General features: G+C 27.9%; 1 protein-coding gene across 1 annotated transcript; it reads left to right on the top strand.

Moving 5' to 3' along the window:
- The first annotated feature begins 10,315 nt into the window (after positions 1-10,315).
- LOC114186857 lies at positions 10,316-15,091 on the top strand. Its single transcript, XM_028074899.1, has 4 exons — positions 10,316-10,456; positions 10,621-10,657; positions 11,864-12,580; positions 12,865-15,091. The coding sequence occupies exons 3-4, from the start codon at positions 11,864-11,866 to the stop codon at positions 14,635-14,637; spliced, it is 2,490 nt and encodes an 829-aa protein (XP_027930700.1). The 5' UTR covers positions 10,316-10,456; positions 10,621-10,657; the 3' UTR covers positions 14,638-15,091.
- The last annotated feature ends 3,050 nt before the right edge of the window (positions 15,092-18,141 follow it).

Raw genomic sequence — 18,141 nt, 5'->3', positions numbered from 1 at the left:
CATCACCAGTGCTGACTTAGGCATCAGAGTGTCTTTTGCAGGTCCCCTGCTCCGCCCTCTATACTGGACCGAAGTGAAGGAAGACAACCCAAGACCGGACATTGAGATACCTCAGCGGATTTGTGGACTGCAGCTTGGCCCCATAAGAACATTTTATATTTCTCATATTATTACAATAACTACAAATTTTTAACATTCATACCATATGACTCATAATATTCCATATTATAATATGAATCTTAAAATTTCATAAGTCCACATTTCACTTAAATCTGTATTTAAAAAGAAAAAAATTATAGAATAAATAATTTTGTGATTTTTTTTTAAAAATCATATAAAGTCATTTAACTTTATATTATGTTACATTATTTATATATATATATATATATATATATATATATATATATAAAAGAATAAAATGAAATAATAAGTACCTATAATATATATTTTATATTTATCATATATTTTATATCTCTTATATTATCAAATCACTATAAATTCTCAATACTCATAATATTTCATATTATAATATGACTCTTAAAATTTTATAAGTTTGCATCTCACTTAAGTCTACATTAAACTTCTTAATATCAAAGTGCAAACTTAAACAAATATTTATTATATAATTATTATTTTTATGATCATATTTTTTAGTTGTTAGAAATTTCATAAGATTCATTTACCATATATAACTAAATACATATGTAGTCTTAAATTTTATAAAATTAAATATAATATCATAATCATGAATTAAAGTATATTATCTATAAATTTTATAAAATTAAATTAAACGTAAATTCTATCAAACAATTAATACTTGAATTTCAATTATTAAAAAAGTATAGTCACGGAATAATAAAAATATTTGTGTATGTGGATACTCAGATCAGATTTGCGACAAATAATTAATATCTGTAAGTATTTATTATCTGTGGGTAATAGATAAGAGATATTTCTATCCGTTAATGTCCGTTACCTATAAAAAGTAAAATTTAAATTAATTTATGTTTTATTAAATTAAATTAAATTAAAATTTTACATTTAATTAAAATTAAAATTATATTTATATTTAATTTAATTTATATTTTTAAATTTTATTTTAAAATATATAAAATATTCTTTTAAAATATTTACGAATTATTATGAGTATTACATATAATTTTTAAATTGATATTCAGAAAATAAATAAACGAGAATTTTCTTATTACGAATCGAATCACGAGAATACACTATTCTTGACCAATTTACATGATTTTATGTGAAGTAATTAAAAAACAGATATAAAAATGAAAGAAAAAAATCGAAAATAATAGAATATTTGATTACTGAGATGTAATCGAAAAGATGAAGAAATGATGTGATGTGAGTGGTGATGGGATGAGTTTGCATGGAATCTAGGTCATTGATTTTACTGCCAACCAAACGGAACCCAAGAATCTCTTCTTTTGTTTTTGCGTTGAAACCAATGAAAATGAAATGCAAACTAAACCACGTAGTGCCATCTTGTCGTGGGGACTTAAACATTAGTATATTTTAAAAAAAAATACTTCTCACAATTTTAATTATGATATAATTACTGTGCTACAAGTATTTTTATTATCAACATTAACCATAAAAAATATTCATTCCCTTTCAAGATTAAAATACTAAATGTAAGATATGTTGCGTTTGGTTTTCAAATGGGCCTTTCTTTCTGCGCTCTCACAATTTCTAAACCCACCCCCTTTTGTAAAAGTGACTTTTGAATTAATAATTTTTCAACAACAAATTTTCTGAAATTTTTTAATAGAATTTTCGAAAAAAAAAATCTGTAGAATATGTTTTCTGAAACTGAATTTTCGGCATAAGATTTTTATACTGCATGAAATGTATTTTGGAACAAACTTTTTGAAATAAATTTTCTACAACAATTTCCAAAATAATTTTTTCAGAACAAACTTTATGAAACATATATAATACTTCTCAGAACAAGTGTTTTTTTTTAACATATGAAATACATTTAACAAGTTGTCTAAAATAATTTTTTTATAATACATTTTTTTAAAACACATGAAATACATTTTGTAACAAACATTTTTCTAGAACAAGTTCTCTCTCTTGTTCTTCTTCTATAGTGGATGATGGATTATAACAATATATACAAAGAAAGAGAGAGGATATTTTAATAATTTCATGTGAGTTTGAAGGTGCAGTTAGTAATAATGGAGAACAGAAATAAATAAATAAAATGAATGTCTATTATACGGAAACGAAAATGGTCCAATCCCTACCACATTAAAATGCAGGCAATTGGTTTATTTTGCATTCTCCTAATTTCTTCGTACGTTTTTTTATTTTTGGTATAAAAGGTTTAAAATGTCAAGGTTTTAAATTATAAAATTAAAAAACATACTACAAAGCAGCGAATTTATAATATATTTATGAATTCATAATATATTCTCCTGAAAATATATCTTAAATTATATAATCTAGGTATTTTTAAATATATTTATAAATTATGTAATATAAAATTTATTTTCAAATTAGATAATTCAAAAATATATTTTAAATTATACAATTTAAAATTTATTTTATAAAGTTGGATGGTGTAATTTTGAATTTAAAAAATATATTTTAGATGTTTTAAATTGAACATCTAAGTATATTTTAAAGTCTTGAAAAACATATTTCTAAAATATACAATCTAAAATATTTTTTATTTTAATATATTTGAATTTTGTCAACTGTTTAAATAAACAACAGAAATTGTTGTTGTTTTATATATCAACAATGCGATGCTCAATGTAATTTCAAAAACATTTTCATAAAACAAGACAAATACATATGATGAGTGTAAGAAAATATGTCTTTTTTTAAAGAAAAAAACATGTGATTGAATGAATTAGTTATAATTTAATGTTAATTTTTGTATTATTTGAGTCTATTTAAAAATTTGTAAATGTTGCCTACAGTTTTTTGACAGACAAGATGGTAATAAAACAAAATAAATATAAAAATATAATGACGGTTAGAGTGAAATATATATTTTTGTTGGAACATGATATAAGTGACAAATAAATGAGAATAATATTAACAAATTTTAATGGTTCTCAATGATAAATAAATGAAAATTAAAAAGTTTGTAGCAATAATCAAAATTATATTGAATTATCTTGGCTTGAAAGAAATTTGTATTTAAATTTTCAAATGTTTACTGATGATCCCTTATATTAATATATATATATATATATATATATATATATATATATATATATATATATAACTTATACACCGTTAAATTAAATCAATATATATCGATTAAAATTAATTTACATCAATGAAGTTCAAATGAAATCAATTTTTTTTGTACTATTCTATTTAATTTAAATTATTAAATTCAGTAACCGTTGACTTTTTCATTAAAAGGTAATAAAAGAAATATAGAGCATATAATGACAATTAGAATGAAGACAATAATAAAATTTTCCACTGTCAATTTTTTATTTGGAAAATGACATGAAAGACAAACAATTGTGACCAGATTACTAAGTTTAAATGATCTCAACTATAAATAAATGAGAATAAAAAAAAAATGAAAAGTAACAATTCATAAAAGGCCAGCAAAATTTTTTTGATTCATTTTAAATTTTACTTTATTCAAGTCGTTCAATTTATTTATAATATTTCTAAATACATTTCTAAGTGAATCACTACTATTCTTTTATGAAATATCATTAAATTAATTAAAATGGTTTATCTTACTTAAAATAAGTGTATATTTATTAACTTGAAATAAATTGTATTGAATGATTGCTTATAGTAATTAAATTAATCTATGTTGATAAAAATTAAGTTATGCTGACGAGGTTTAAATAAAGCAGACGTTAATTTCTGTTATTTTTAGTTAATTTAAATTTGACTAAAATCAGTAAAAATTAGCTAAGCTTGTGTGTATAAAACATATTTAGAATGAATAAAATATTAATAAAATCTTCAATTTACATTTTCTACATACAAATGAATGAGGAACAAGTTAACAATATTGAAAGGGTGTCAAGCATAAACAAGGAAGAATTTTTTTTTTAAAAAAGTAAGAAATAATTTAATACAATCAATATTAGCTAAAATCTATCATTTCTAAAATTATTTTCAAATTAAGTAATATATAAAAAAAATTATGAAAGATCATTAAAGTAATTACAATAGTTTTGTAAAGCATTTTACTTTATCTGATAATCTAAGTTAGAGAAATTTATAAATAAGGGTTAATTAAATTTATAAATAATGGTTGATTATTCTCTTCCTTTTTGTTCAATGCTTTGCATGCAAGTTTTAAGTGATTAGGAAAGTGAGTTTGAAAACTTTTATTTATTATTCTTAAAGTGCTCCATGACTAGGATTTAAATATGAAGTGATAGAAAAAACTCATGTTGTATTTGTCGACTCAGTAAATATATTATATAATAATAGTTGACCATGAAAATTTAACGTGGGTTTGTTTTATGTCTTCATGATAAACTATTGTATAATATATTTACTTTATCTTTTTTAAATCAATTATTATTATATAATACATTATCAAAACTTCTGATAATGTAAACATATGTTAATGATTTTTGCTATATTCCTACTGATAACTGTTTCTCTTTAAGCATTTGTAAATTATGTATTAGTTTAGACGTTTATTAATAATTATGTAAATTACCTACATTGTCTATTAGTAATTATAGTTTAAAGAACTTTTAAACATTTTAAAAATTAATTTTAACTAAACATTAATATATTAATTACATTAAAGTATAATTGATTTTTTAAAATATTTAGTAACCACCCTTGTGGTGAATTTTTAGATTCATTTAAAGAATAAATAATTTATTGTCATTTATATTAAGCACTTAAACAAGCTGTAATTAAAATATGATTTTTAAGTTATTATATTATTTTTTACACTTTATTTATTAATTATCACCCTTTATTTCGAGTAACATTCTATCTAATAAGTATTTTTCAAAATTCCATCATAACACACTTTTAAACCGATCAATCACATTTTTATTTCATAAAAAAATTAGACTTATAGGTATTTTTTCTTATAAGATGTTTAACTTTTTTTTTTTATACTCAAAATATAACCTAAATTTATGCTTGAAAGTACAACAATTATCCTTCAAGGGGATATCTTTTATATTAGTATATTTTCTAGAGATGTCAAAATGAGTTTCAACCCGTGAGCCTATTTGACTCATCACGTGTTCGAGCCAGGTTGGGTTGAGAAAAATTCAATTTTTTCAAAAGTGGATTGAACTCAATCCAACTCACTTAACTCACGAGTTAAACGGGTTCGAGCCAAGTTGAATGTGGGTTGACACACTTAACTCACCACCATTTTTGTACAATTTTTTTTTATTTTTTTAATAATTATTTACTACTCTTAATTATATAGGTTCACAAATTCATATTTTTAAATGCTAGAATGTTGTTCAATAATATTTGAATAGTTTGAATTTTTAATTAATTTGATTGTCAAGTTATATATGTTGATACTTTAATCTTTAACTATAATCTTTATAGTCAATTACTCAAGCAACCGTCTTATAAACAATTTTTTCTAATTAGCATGACAAAAAATATGTAATTTTTTTATATATTTTGTTGAATAGTATGACAGAAAATGTGTAACAATAACCATGTTTTCTTAGACTATATAAACACTTTCTTCGAAACAATTCATTATATATTGGTGGTGAGCATGATAAAGACATTGATTATTGATTTTTCTATGATTGTCATCTCATGGATTGCTTAAAAAATTATTTAAATATTTGAATACTTAAAAATAAATACATAAATAATTTTTTTATGTGGGTTAGTGAGTCAACCCACTTAACCTACCAACCCGTGGTGGGTTGAGCCGGGTTGCAAAATTTCTGACTCACCATAAAGTAAGTCAGGTTGGGTTTACATATTTTCAACTCTGGCTCGTGATGAGCCGACCCGACTCACACGGATTGGCTCACTTTGACATGTCTAACATTTTCCTAGAGCGACACATATACTTGAAACTTGTCACTCACTTTAAATTTTAAAAATATATTTTTCTAGAGGTGAGTCTCTTCCATTTAATTAGTACACCCCCTCCTTGAGTGAGACACATGTATGAAACTCCTGCAATGAAATCTATTTATACAAGGAATCTTTGCATTTAAATTTTTTATCCATATTATACTAGTCTAAGTCAATGAATAAGATGAATAAACTCTAATACTATTAACGAGTCTTTTGAAAAAAATTCATCAAGAAAATATAACAATGAGACTTGAACCAAACACAATAAAATTATGATATCACCTTGAATTCAAGACAATGAATTCATGAGTTTTTTTTCTCATAAAGTTTTCAACTTATTTATTTTATCTCAATGTAGAACTTAAAGTCTAACTATATATATATATAATTATTGTTTGAGATTTTTTTATACAAAATGACTATAACACAAAAATTAATTATATCATCAGAAATTTTAATAATGTTACAGAAATTGCAAAAGAGATACGAAGATGATTCGTTATTAAACATAATTTAACAAGATGATTTTGGTTGTAACCGTTGTTAAAAGGAGGTTTTTTTTTTTTTAAATGAGATGTAAATTTATGCATAATCCACATTCCTGTACAGATATTTCAAAATATTCATTTTGCAACTCTAAACAATTCAATAAATATATAACATAATGTTAATGTTCTAAATAAAGTTTTCATAAGGTTTAATTATTTAGATGCTTCCCACTTTAACAGAGGTGTGTCGATTTGGTTTTTGCTTTTAAAAAGGTTCCAATGGTGTTACAGCTTTTGAAAAAATGTCTTAATTAGATTTTTTTTAAAAATAAAAAAGAAATTACCAACAACATTAACGACATGTCACTTTTCAATTTGTGTGTTTTTTTTTAATTTTCTTTTTATTTTTTGTAATTTTTGTTGCCACATGTCAAGACCTTGATGTTACATGTGACACTATTGTACCATGTGACAGGACAATACCACATGTCAGTGTCATTGCCAAATGTCATTGTGTTGATTTTAATTTAGTCCATGTATGTCTCTTTAATTCAATTTAGTTCTTATGTTTATTTTATTCAATTTTGTCCCAATTTTTTTTAACAATTGAAATATGTTTGTTCAATCCATGTTTATTTATAAGTATAAATATTTTTTACAAAATTAAGAGTTGATATTTATATTAAAATTTAGTGTAAAAAAATGATTAACAAAATATGGGTTGATAATATAAAATAATGTAATGTGTTAAAAAGTTATTTTGAATATAAAATATTAGTATAACATTTATATAGATAATAAATTTGGTCTCAAATTGAAAAGACAATATTGTTCTATTTAAAAAATAATAATGATTAATAAAACATGAGTTAAAAAATATATAATAATGTAATATGTTAAAAAGTCATTTTTAATAAAAAAAATATTAGTATAACATTAATACAGATAACAATTTTTGTATTAAATTGGAAAGACAATATTGTTATATTTAAAAGATATGGGACAAAATTGAATTTAAGAGACATAAGTACAGATTAAATTGAATCAAAAAAACATATATAAGTACTAAATTGAAACCAAGACAATGATACTTGATAGTGATAATTTCATGTGGTATTGTCTTGCCACATGGTATTGTCAGTTTCATGTGTCACAACCAGGGACTTAACATATGATAATAGTTCTCTGCAAAAAAATAAAAAATAAAAAAAATCACAGATTGACACATGACACATTGTTAACACTATTAGGAAGTTTTTTACTGAAAGAAACCTAATTAAGACCGTTTTTTCAAAAGTTGAGACGCAATTGAAATTTTGTAAAAATGGACACCAAATTGACACATTCTTGCCAAAGTGGATACGATCTAAATAATTAAACCTTTTTATAAAAATATAAAAGCTCTATGAACTAATATATTTTAACCTGTCTAGTACCTTAAAGTGTTATATATGTTAACAAGAATACTTTGTCCAAGTTCTTTGAACATAAGCTAACGCGTAACGGTAAGGATTGTGTGTTGTCAAAAATTTACAATGAATGATTGGCACAATGGTCGTCATCCATTGTCTGACGTGGTAGTCACACTTATTGCATAATGTAAATGACATTTACGTTAAAAATTAATTAGAACATATTTAAATATTGTACTGCTTATGTCAATCTATCTTTTTATTTAAAATAATAATAAATATTATTTTCTTTTAAAATTTTTGACTTCTTACTAAAAATTGTTAAATATTTTTAGAATATTTTTTTTTCAATTTAAAATAAAAAATCACAACGAAGGTAGTAGAAACCTATAAAATTAACCCTAATAATCTATATAATTGATAAAGTGATTTTTTTTATTTAAATAATATTTTTTAAATTTAATTTTTAAATACTATTTTTAAATTAAATAATTATTTTATCGTTTCTATTATTTAAATTTAATATTTTTTAAAGTTAAAATATATTATCTTACTTTCTAAAACATTTGTTTATTTAAATGTAACCGTTTTAAAATTAAATTAATTACTTATAATAAAAAATGAGACACATATACATTATGTGTTACCACTAATTTTAAATAAATATATTAAGTAATTAATTTAAATTATTTAAATTATATTTTTGTTATCAATATAAACAACAAAACTATGAAAAATAGCATAATAAAAAAAAGATAATCACTAATGCTGATTTTTCAATAATAGACTATGGGACATTCAATGAGTTAGACTTAAACAATTTGCAAGACCATTAATTATGTTTTGTTGAAAATATTTGAAGTTTTTTTTCACCATCACATGCTAGAAACCACTAATTTTAAATAAAGAAATTGAATAAGTAATTTCAAGTATTTTTAATTATATTTTTGTTACCAATATGAATAACAAAAACTATACAAAAATAGCATAATAAAATGAAAGTTAATCAATAATGCTGACTTGAACATTTAATGAGTCAGAAAAAAAAAATTGCAAGATCATTAAACATTTCAAGTTTTTTTCACCATCGCAAGCTTGAAACCAGCACCCGGTTTTAACCCATGTTTTTGTTCACCAATATTACGTAATAGATTTCACATAAATGTTTTAGGCATTCTTAAAACTATGCAGTTATCATGTATATAAATTAAGGATAGTTACTCTTTTTTTTACAAACACATTAAAATACAATCAATAAACTAATGATATTTATTGAAAAAGTTATGCTATTCAGAGTGATCTCACTCAATTAAAGAATAATTAATTGTCATACAAAACAAAAAACAAAATAAAAAAGCTGATAAAATAAAAACACGATGAAAAAATATACTTAAATTCTTATCTTTACTCGCGATTTAATACAAGTTATTGATTCTTTTAAAAAAAACTTAAATATCTTTTTCGTTCTCATTTTCGTAATGTTCGTTGCGGATGGTTCTCATTTTGACAAAATATTTAGAATGGTTCTCATTTTGACAAAATATTTAGAATGATTCTCATTTTTTACAGAATGTTTAAAATGATCATCATTTTCGCAATTCGTGTTTTATTTGGTCCTTTTCTGTGACGCCGTTTAAATCAGTAACGGATACAAGTGACACTGTTTGTATTATGTTGCTTATAGTATTATGCAGAACATCACAACAATCCAAGCACAAACAAACTCCAAAATAGAATTACGAAAACCCTAACCCACGAGCAAACACAACCCAGAAAACCCTAAACCCACTTACCTCATTGATGATGATTAAGTGGAAAATTGAAATGAAGAGCGCGACAACAATCCAACAATGAAATGACAAGTATTAGTTGTTTCCTCTGCAAATCCGAGCTCAAGAAAGACGAAGATGAAGAAATCACCTCCAACGATGAAGAGCACGACTGCAATCCAACTCAAGCCCTAATTGCAAAATTTATTTTTCCCAATTTGAAAAGTTAACGTCAGTACACTTAACACACCCAATGAATGCAACGTAATACAAACAGTGTCACCTACATAGTGCTTCGTTACTTAAACGACATCACAGAAAATGACCAAATAAAACACGAATTGCGAAAATGAGGACCATTTTAAACATTCGGTAAAAAATGAGGACCATTTTAAACATTTTGTCAAAATGAAAATCATCCGTAACAAACACTACGAAAATAAGGACGAAAAAGGTATTTAAAAAAAAATATAATAATATATTCGATAACCTATATTAAATCATATAAAAAAATAAGTTATACTACCTGCCTTTAGACACGATAGATAACTCAAAGTCATAACACATTACAGGATTTGCTTTTAAACCACGTCGTCAACTCAACTCGTGGTAACCAACTCGGACGAGTCAGAGAGACTCGGTGTGTTTTAAAAGCAGGACCAAGAAAGAAGCAGTTCATTTTCATTCCATGCCCCGCGAATTTACCTTGTTTTGTGTGGTACACTTGAGACATCAAAACCAGGTTCTTTCTCTCTCTCTGTTCTCCAACTACGTTAGTGTTTTCTTCACTTTCATAGCACACATGTATGCAAATCAACAAAGGATATCATCATCACCACCAATTTTTATGAAACTCTGTGTGTGTTTGTGTGTGCACTTACCTGATGCTATTGCTTCCCCTTTCAGGCCTTGGCATTTGACGTTTCCACCACTTGCTCAAAGGGTAACAAATATTCATTTTTTTTTTCTTGTCGTCAACCTTTAACTCGTCCAATGCGTGTACCCGTGTTTCTTCTGCTTTGGATTACATAGTTTGTGTGTGTGTTGATGTGCTGTGATATATGAGATGGAGAAAGATACCTGTAAATATTTATGGGTCGTTGGTATTTCGATTAATTGTCAGCTGTATGTTGTGGGTGTGTTCAATATTGATGTCAGTGAATGTAGTTGTCATGTTCTGGTTTCAATGGTTTTTGTTTTCTTCTTTTGCTCTTCTGGGTTGTACGTGTGGATCAGTTTGTTTTGGGTTGTCCTTCAAGGACTTTGATTGTGAACATGAATACAAGTGGATCTGGGTTGGTTATTACATTTTTCTTTGGGAATCAAAATTCTCCGCCTTTGTTGTATATCGTTCTCCTCACAGGGATTTCGTGATATTCTCTCCCCTCCTTAGGTTGTATAGAGGTTGTTGCATGGTGTAATTGTTTGGAGGCTGTGTCAGCCATTGAGGAATGCAGTGTTTGGGAAGAAGTTTGCGAATTTTGCTTTTTCTGGTATGAGGAAACAATAGGGTTTATGCGAGTGATTCAGGCACCCATGTTGAGGATTTTGATGCTTTGTCATATAAGCAATTGCTGTTGCTTCAGCTATTCTCCAATTTTCTTAGTATAGGAATAGATTGTTTTAGCTGTTGTAATCCTTTTGGAGTTACTGGTGAATGAAGAATACTTGCCCTTTGTTCCTGTTATTTCTACTCTAATACTGAGTTTCTGCATAGTTGATTCTCTTAAGCATTTGATAGTGATGAAATAATTGAAAGTGAAAACAACTAGAGATCTAACATGTTGTCACATGGCTATTGGTTAATTCGGCCTCAGTCCAAATTAAAGTTGTCATGTGATCCATGTAGTTGATCTCACTTAGTTGGATAAGACTTTTGTTATTGCCTAACTATTGAAATAAATCAATTTCTCATGGGTAGCTAAGATTCATGAAATCTTAATTCTTTCAAAATGTGTGATGCTTTGAAAATGGCCAGGTAAATGAAGAGATGGTAAGTAACTCTATGCATTACTTTTATACTTTGCTGAAAGCCACATGTGAAGTGTGCTCCTTGATAATATTATCCAATTTACATATCCCTTATAATATTTCTTCTTAAGATTTGAGCTTTTAGTTACTTGGTATGTTATACTTTGTTTCTACGCAGATGGATATAATGCAGCAGAATGACAATAATAATTTAACTGAACATGCATCTAATAGTCCTCCAAGTTCACCTTATATAAGCAATTTAATTGGAGCTCCACAGCTGAATCCTCGAGTTGGTGATGAATATCAGGTGAAAGTTCCTTCCCTAATAAAAGAATCAGAACGACTTCAGCTTCTAAGGAATCCTGCTGAGTCAGAAATTGGGCCTGACAACTCACTTTCATTTGCAATTGGTTTACCCATCTCTGTCACATGGATACATAATGCAAAGGATTGTAGTGAAAATGAAGGGTGGGGATGTGTTGGAGACAATGCAGATGAACTCAAACCAACCACATTTCAATCTGAGATCACAGGAGACAGCAATTCATCTGAACTGGGTGAAAGCAAAAATTTTGCATTGGCTCCTGGCATATTAAGTAACCCCTGGAGTGATTCTGATGCAGAAGTTTTTCTCCTTGGTTTGTATATTTTTGGGAAAAATTTCATTCAAATACAACGATTCTTAGAGAACAAAGAGATGGGGGAAATACTTGCATTTTATTATGGAAAGTTTTACAAATCTGATGAATATCGTAGATGGTCAGACTGTAGGAAGATAAAAGGGAGGAAATCTGCAATTGGACAGAAACTTTTCACTGGTCGCAGGCAACAAGAACTACTGTCCCGCTTGATTCCCCATGTCTCAGGAGAATCTAAAGATACTCTGATACAGGTATAAGCAGTGTCATCTCATCTTCAGTGTTATTAATTATTGAACTTCAACTAGTATATTTCATATGTTGGATGAGCGATTTAGCCTGTTTAACTGCATTCTATGATTTGGAAATTATTTAATTTTCACTTCTCTGATGTAGTGCAATGTTTATTTTTCCCCCTTCAGTTTTTAATATAACCTTCTTTTCAACTTGATGAAGTGACAATATAGAAGATGTTGATGATTGTCTGTTTATTTTCCTGGGTGTATATTAACTCTCACTTTACTTTTGCTCTAATCAGGTTTCTAAGTCTTATACCGAGGGTAGAGCTTCTTTAGAAGAATACATATCTTCTCTAAAATCCACTGTCGGACTTGGTATTCTTGTGGGAGCAGTTGGTATTGGTAAGGAGAAGGATGATCTTACTACTCTTGTTCTGGAACCTGTGAAGAACAATAAGGTGTTTTCAGTGCCAACTTGCAAGGCTTGGTCTTCTCTTGGACCAAATGACATACTGAAATTTTTAACAGGATTTCGACTGAGCAAGGCTAGAAGTAATGATCTCTTTTGGGAAGCTGTTTGGCCTCGCTTACTAGCAAGAGGGTGGCACTCTGAGCAACCAAAAAATAGAGGTTATGTGAGCTCCAAAGATTATCTGGTTTTTCTTATCCCAGGTGTTAAGACCTTTTCAAGGAGAAAACTTGTGAAAGGTGATCATTACTTTGATTCTGTTAGTGATGTCTTGAGCAAAGTGGTAGCTGAGCCGAATCTTCTTGATCTTGAAGAAGCTAAAGTTGGTAGCTGTGATGATGAAGAGCCAGAAAGGGGATCGAATGAGGATGATGATTCTGATTACCAACGTCAATGTTACCTCAAGCCTCGAGCTTCAACTTACAATACAGATCAGATAAAATTCACGGTTATTGATACCAGTTTGGTGCATGGAGGGAAACCATCTGATTTAAGAGAATTTAAACCTGCACCTGTTAATCCAGTGGGTGAAGTTGAGGTAAATGTTGCTGATACACATGAAGAGGCCAAACTAATGAGTGAAGTAAACCATAACAAGAACATTTCTGAAAACATTGATCAAAAGTTGGCTGGTACCAGTGTACCTTGTGAAAGAAAGTTATTGAAGGTGAGAGAACTGCAATTCCTGCCAATTGAAGAGGAAGATGCATCTAAGGTGCTTGATAATTTAAGAGAAAGTAAGGGTAGCTACTATGATGATTCACCAAGTGTAATGGAAGCTAGTATGTTGGACATTGGTAATGCGGATAACCAAAATAATGCTAAGAAAATGGTCCAAAGCTTGGAAAATAAGAAGACCTCTGTGTCTAATGATAATATGCTAAAAAGGACTATAAAGCATCAGTTTAAACGAAGAGCAAGATCAGGTAATTCCAACCATGTTGTTGTTCCCATCAAAAGGAGAAGATTGGCTGCTTGTTCCAAGGCAGAGACAAGCCACATCATCAAGAATTCTTCAGGAGACTCAAGATCAGAAAAAATGGCTTTATCCCACACAAAGGTTGATGATCCTTTTACCTGTCAGAAGAATGGAAGTTTAATTCCTTCTTCAGATGAAAAAAGTCTGGAAAAGAATAACAAAGAAAGCATTCTCAATGAGAAAGGTGATTCAGTCACCTTCAACATTCCTCAAGCTCCTTTGAAATCTGAAATTGATGTGGTGATGGCAATGTTGGAGGAAGATAAGCAGAGTTTGAAGCCAAATGATCCATGTTTATTATCTGACACTAAAGGGGTAATTGAGGAGCCACTAGGAGCCTCTTCTGATGTTAGTTCTGTGGAGCAGCAACCTAGTATAACTTCGAGGAGGCAGAGCAAAAGAAACCGACCATTATCAGTTAGAGCGCTTGAATCTCTAGCAAATGAGTTCTTGTATGGAGAAAGAAGACAGAAAAGGAAACTCGTCCCGACACAAACTGATGCATTTAATGTTTGCCGCAAGGCTCGTACAAGAAGCAAAACCATGCCTCACAATCAGAGTTCAGATAATGTGACTGCAGTTTTAGTAGAAGAAAAGCAGTTGAATGGCAACAGCACTGCTTAGGAAATATCTATGAACCATTAGATTAAGTTAAGAGTAGAGTAATCCATTATACCAGGTATCTTTGAAGCTACCAGACATCATCAAGTTTTGACTTCTACAAAGGAATTGATTTGGAAAAGTGCAGATGATTCTCCTGTCTTACTTGCAAATTATATTCTAAAGCTGCCGGAGTGGTTATATTATACATTCACATACTGTACAGAATTTTTCCATACTAAAAAGAATGTTGGTGAGATCAGTTTTGTATGTTTGTTGATACTAGAAAGGTTCCAACCTTATGACTGTCTATAAAGTTGCTAGTAAACTTCTCTTGATATTGAGTTTCCGGTGGAAATTATATAAACTTTTTAGCTGGTGATGATGTTGCCAGAAACTTTGAGTGTGTTTTAGCAATGACAAATTGACTCTTGTGTGTGTGCTCTTGTTTGACAAGCAAGAAAGGGGTCATACCTGAGATGTGTCCTATTCTTACTGTGAATACTGGATTGATCAGGGAAATATAATACCGATAAGATCTAAACAAGTAATGATATCATCTTCAATCCAAAACCTTAAATCAACATGTTTTTAGTCTTTTACCTTATAAAATGTTTAACTTTTTTATTTCTACACAATGGGAAACTTAAATTATACTTGGATTCCCGGTACCAGGAATTGGAAGCTTCCTCTTAGACTTGGAGATGGTTGGTTTCACCTTGCATGAAGGTGTTTCTGCTTCCGGAGGTGAAATTATGATATGTAGTGCAAAGGGTATGCAATTGTAGAAGACAATGGCAGAAACCTTATATGGTGATGGTCTTATTGGCTTCAGTTGGTCATAGCTGACTTTTATTTATTTCCATTAAATTTACCATAGGCAACCTCATCAACCAAATATCGATTAAGGAAATTGATGCACCTACATAAACATATACATGTAACTTTTACTATTAGTGCCTTTCATATACAAAACAAGATTCAACCTAATAGAATCAACCCACAAATACACAAGATATATGTCAACTTCTATGCATCGTTTGATAGACAAGAAAATACAAATTATAGTATTAAAATCCGTTAAAAATGAATATAAAAGATATAAAAAAATAAATGTGTCTTAGAGGTCCGATTATTTACTTCTATTTTTATAATAAAATGTTTTGTTTTCTTATTATATTTATATTGTTAAATATAATAATTGTTTTGATAACATTCTTTATTAAAATTTATTATTATTATCATAATAAAAATTTGTCTTTCATAACCTTATTTCAAATTGTTCTTACCATATGATTATCATAAAAAGATTATAGTGATACAAATAAACCAATATACGTTTGATATTTATTGGACAAATATTAATACATTTCCTTTATTAGTTTACATGCATAAATGTTAAATATATTGATATATTGTTTTTGCGAATAGCCTTTGAGGGGAATGAAAGATCTTCGATGGTCAGACTATGTCGCAAAGTTCGTTAATGGGAAAGAAAGGAAGTCCATTCACAAAAACTCTCTTCCGATCAATTCAATAAGAGTGGACATGTAATATGATAATAATATGATAGTATTTCAGTAAAGGGTATTGAATTGATAATTCTTCGGTGGTAGAATAATGTATTTATAGACCTTTTAAGTTCATGGGTATATGAACATGTTATTTTGATATCCCTTTACATAATGATTGAAACACAAGTATAAGATCATATATTCCCTATATTTCAAGGGTTATTGTCAATACAATGACCCCTCTATTATCTGGCGTTTTAGAGGATATCGAACTTGCTTTTAAGCTTATGATTTTGGGTTTGCTTTTAGGCCAGTATTCCCTGAGTTTGGAGGCTAACAAAAATGTAGGTGAATTGTGTTGTTTTAGGCTAATGGATTTTATATAATTGTAATTTATGGATGTCAAGTGCATTCGAGCTTAGTGAAATGACTTACTTGAAATCTAGTTAAAACCTTGCTTGACAAAAAAAGCCTTAGAGAAAAAAATTCAAACTAAAGAAAAATAATACACATTTATGAGGATTTGAGGTGTTTCCATCCAAATTTATGTGTTTGTGCTTAAACACTTTTAGACACTTTTAAGTAGTTCTTGGATATACTTCAATCCAAGTAGTTAGAGTAGGAGATGGTTTCCTTTCCGGGGAGAATGGTTTTGGTGTAGTGGGAGGGATTTTGATGGCAAGGATGGTGTAGGTAGATACTAGGGTCACTCCCAAATTGTCGATTGCATGGTGCATACTCTTGTAGGTCTTCCAAAAGTTTTGTTAATGATAAAACATTATAAGTTTTATCAATTAGTCAAATTAAACATTTAAACTTAATGCGAACTTTTGGTAAAACTATATAAGGGATTACAACTTTTATCAGTAATGTTTAGACTTGTCGGGATTAGGGCTTGTTAGCTTACGGTGTAATTGTTAGAATAAAAATTGAGAGTATATTGCCTAGTGTTTTTACATTTTCAATCACGTACTACTGTTACTTATTATAGCGTACAATTTTACTATCTTGCTTTCAATTTCAATGGCGGCTTGCTGGGTCCCAAGCTTGAATTTTGGGTTTCAATTAGGTTCCCATTTAACCCTCAACCCCACAATTGGGATCTGTAACCGAAAAAATGTTTGAGGGTTCTTGGGTCAATTGATTTTGGATTTTTATTGTATATGAATTGAACAAATGCAGGCATATTGCATTTTAATGGTACAGTTGTTGCCACTAGTCACTATTTTAATGTGCCCAATTTGCTCTCATGTGTATTAAGTGGGTATTTAAGAGTGCTACTTATCTAATCTAATGAACCAAAAGAATATAGTAAGTGGGTAATTTTTTTCTGGCTGAATTGATGGTTGGTACTTAGATTTCTTGTAGGTTTGAGCTTATTTATGGGTAATATATTAATTTTATCAATTAAATTGAATAAAAATACATACTTGATTATTAATTTAAGTATTAATAATTATAATTATTATATTTACAGTGTAAATATGTATATGTGATAAATAAATAAATATATAGATGGATTTTTATGTATGAATCTAGAAATATTACACAGAATTTTCGTTATCATAAAACAATTCTATTACTTGAACCTTTTAACCAATTTTTTAGTTAAGTTTTTAAAAATACCAGATAATATATTAAAATTTATAATTATATTAAATAAATAGGTTACAAAATCTTCCAAAAAAGAAAGTTGTAAGATAAAATTAGGTTGAATCTAATTCATAACCTATTTAACTAGTTAAAATAAGTACATGCAGAATATATGAATGACATGCGCTCTTCTGCACATGTATCCATTCTTACTTTATAATAATAAAAGAATAAAAAATTAATTATTTTAATTATTGTTAAAGTAAAAAAATTATTAAATTGAAATAGTATATAACTTTAAAGTAATTATAAAAAAAATAGGTGCAAAATTTAAAAAATAAAATAATTTATATTAATAAAGATAAATAGATAATATATATATATATATAGTTATAGATAAATAAATATATAGAGTATTTAA

This window comes from Vigna unguiculata, chromosome 6, assembly GCF_004118075.2.
Source record: "Vigna unguiculata cultivar IT97K-499-35 chromosome 6, ASM411807v1, whole genome shotgun sequence".
Classification (NCBI taxonomy): Eukaryota; Viridiplantae; Streptophyta; class Magnoliopsida; order Fabales; family Fabaceae; genus Vigna; species Vigna unguiculata.
The sequence above is the reverse complement of the archived record's forward strand: the minus strand, read 5'-3'. Positions and strand labels throughout refer to the sequence as shown.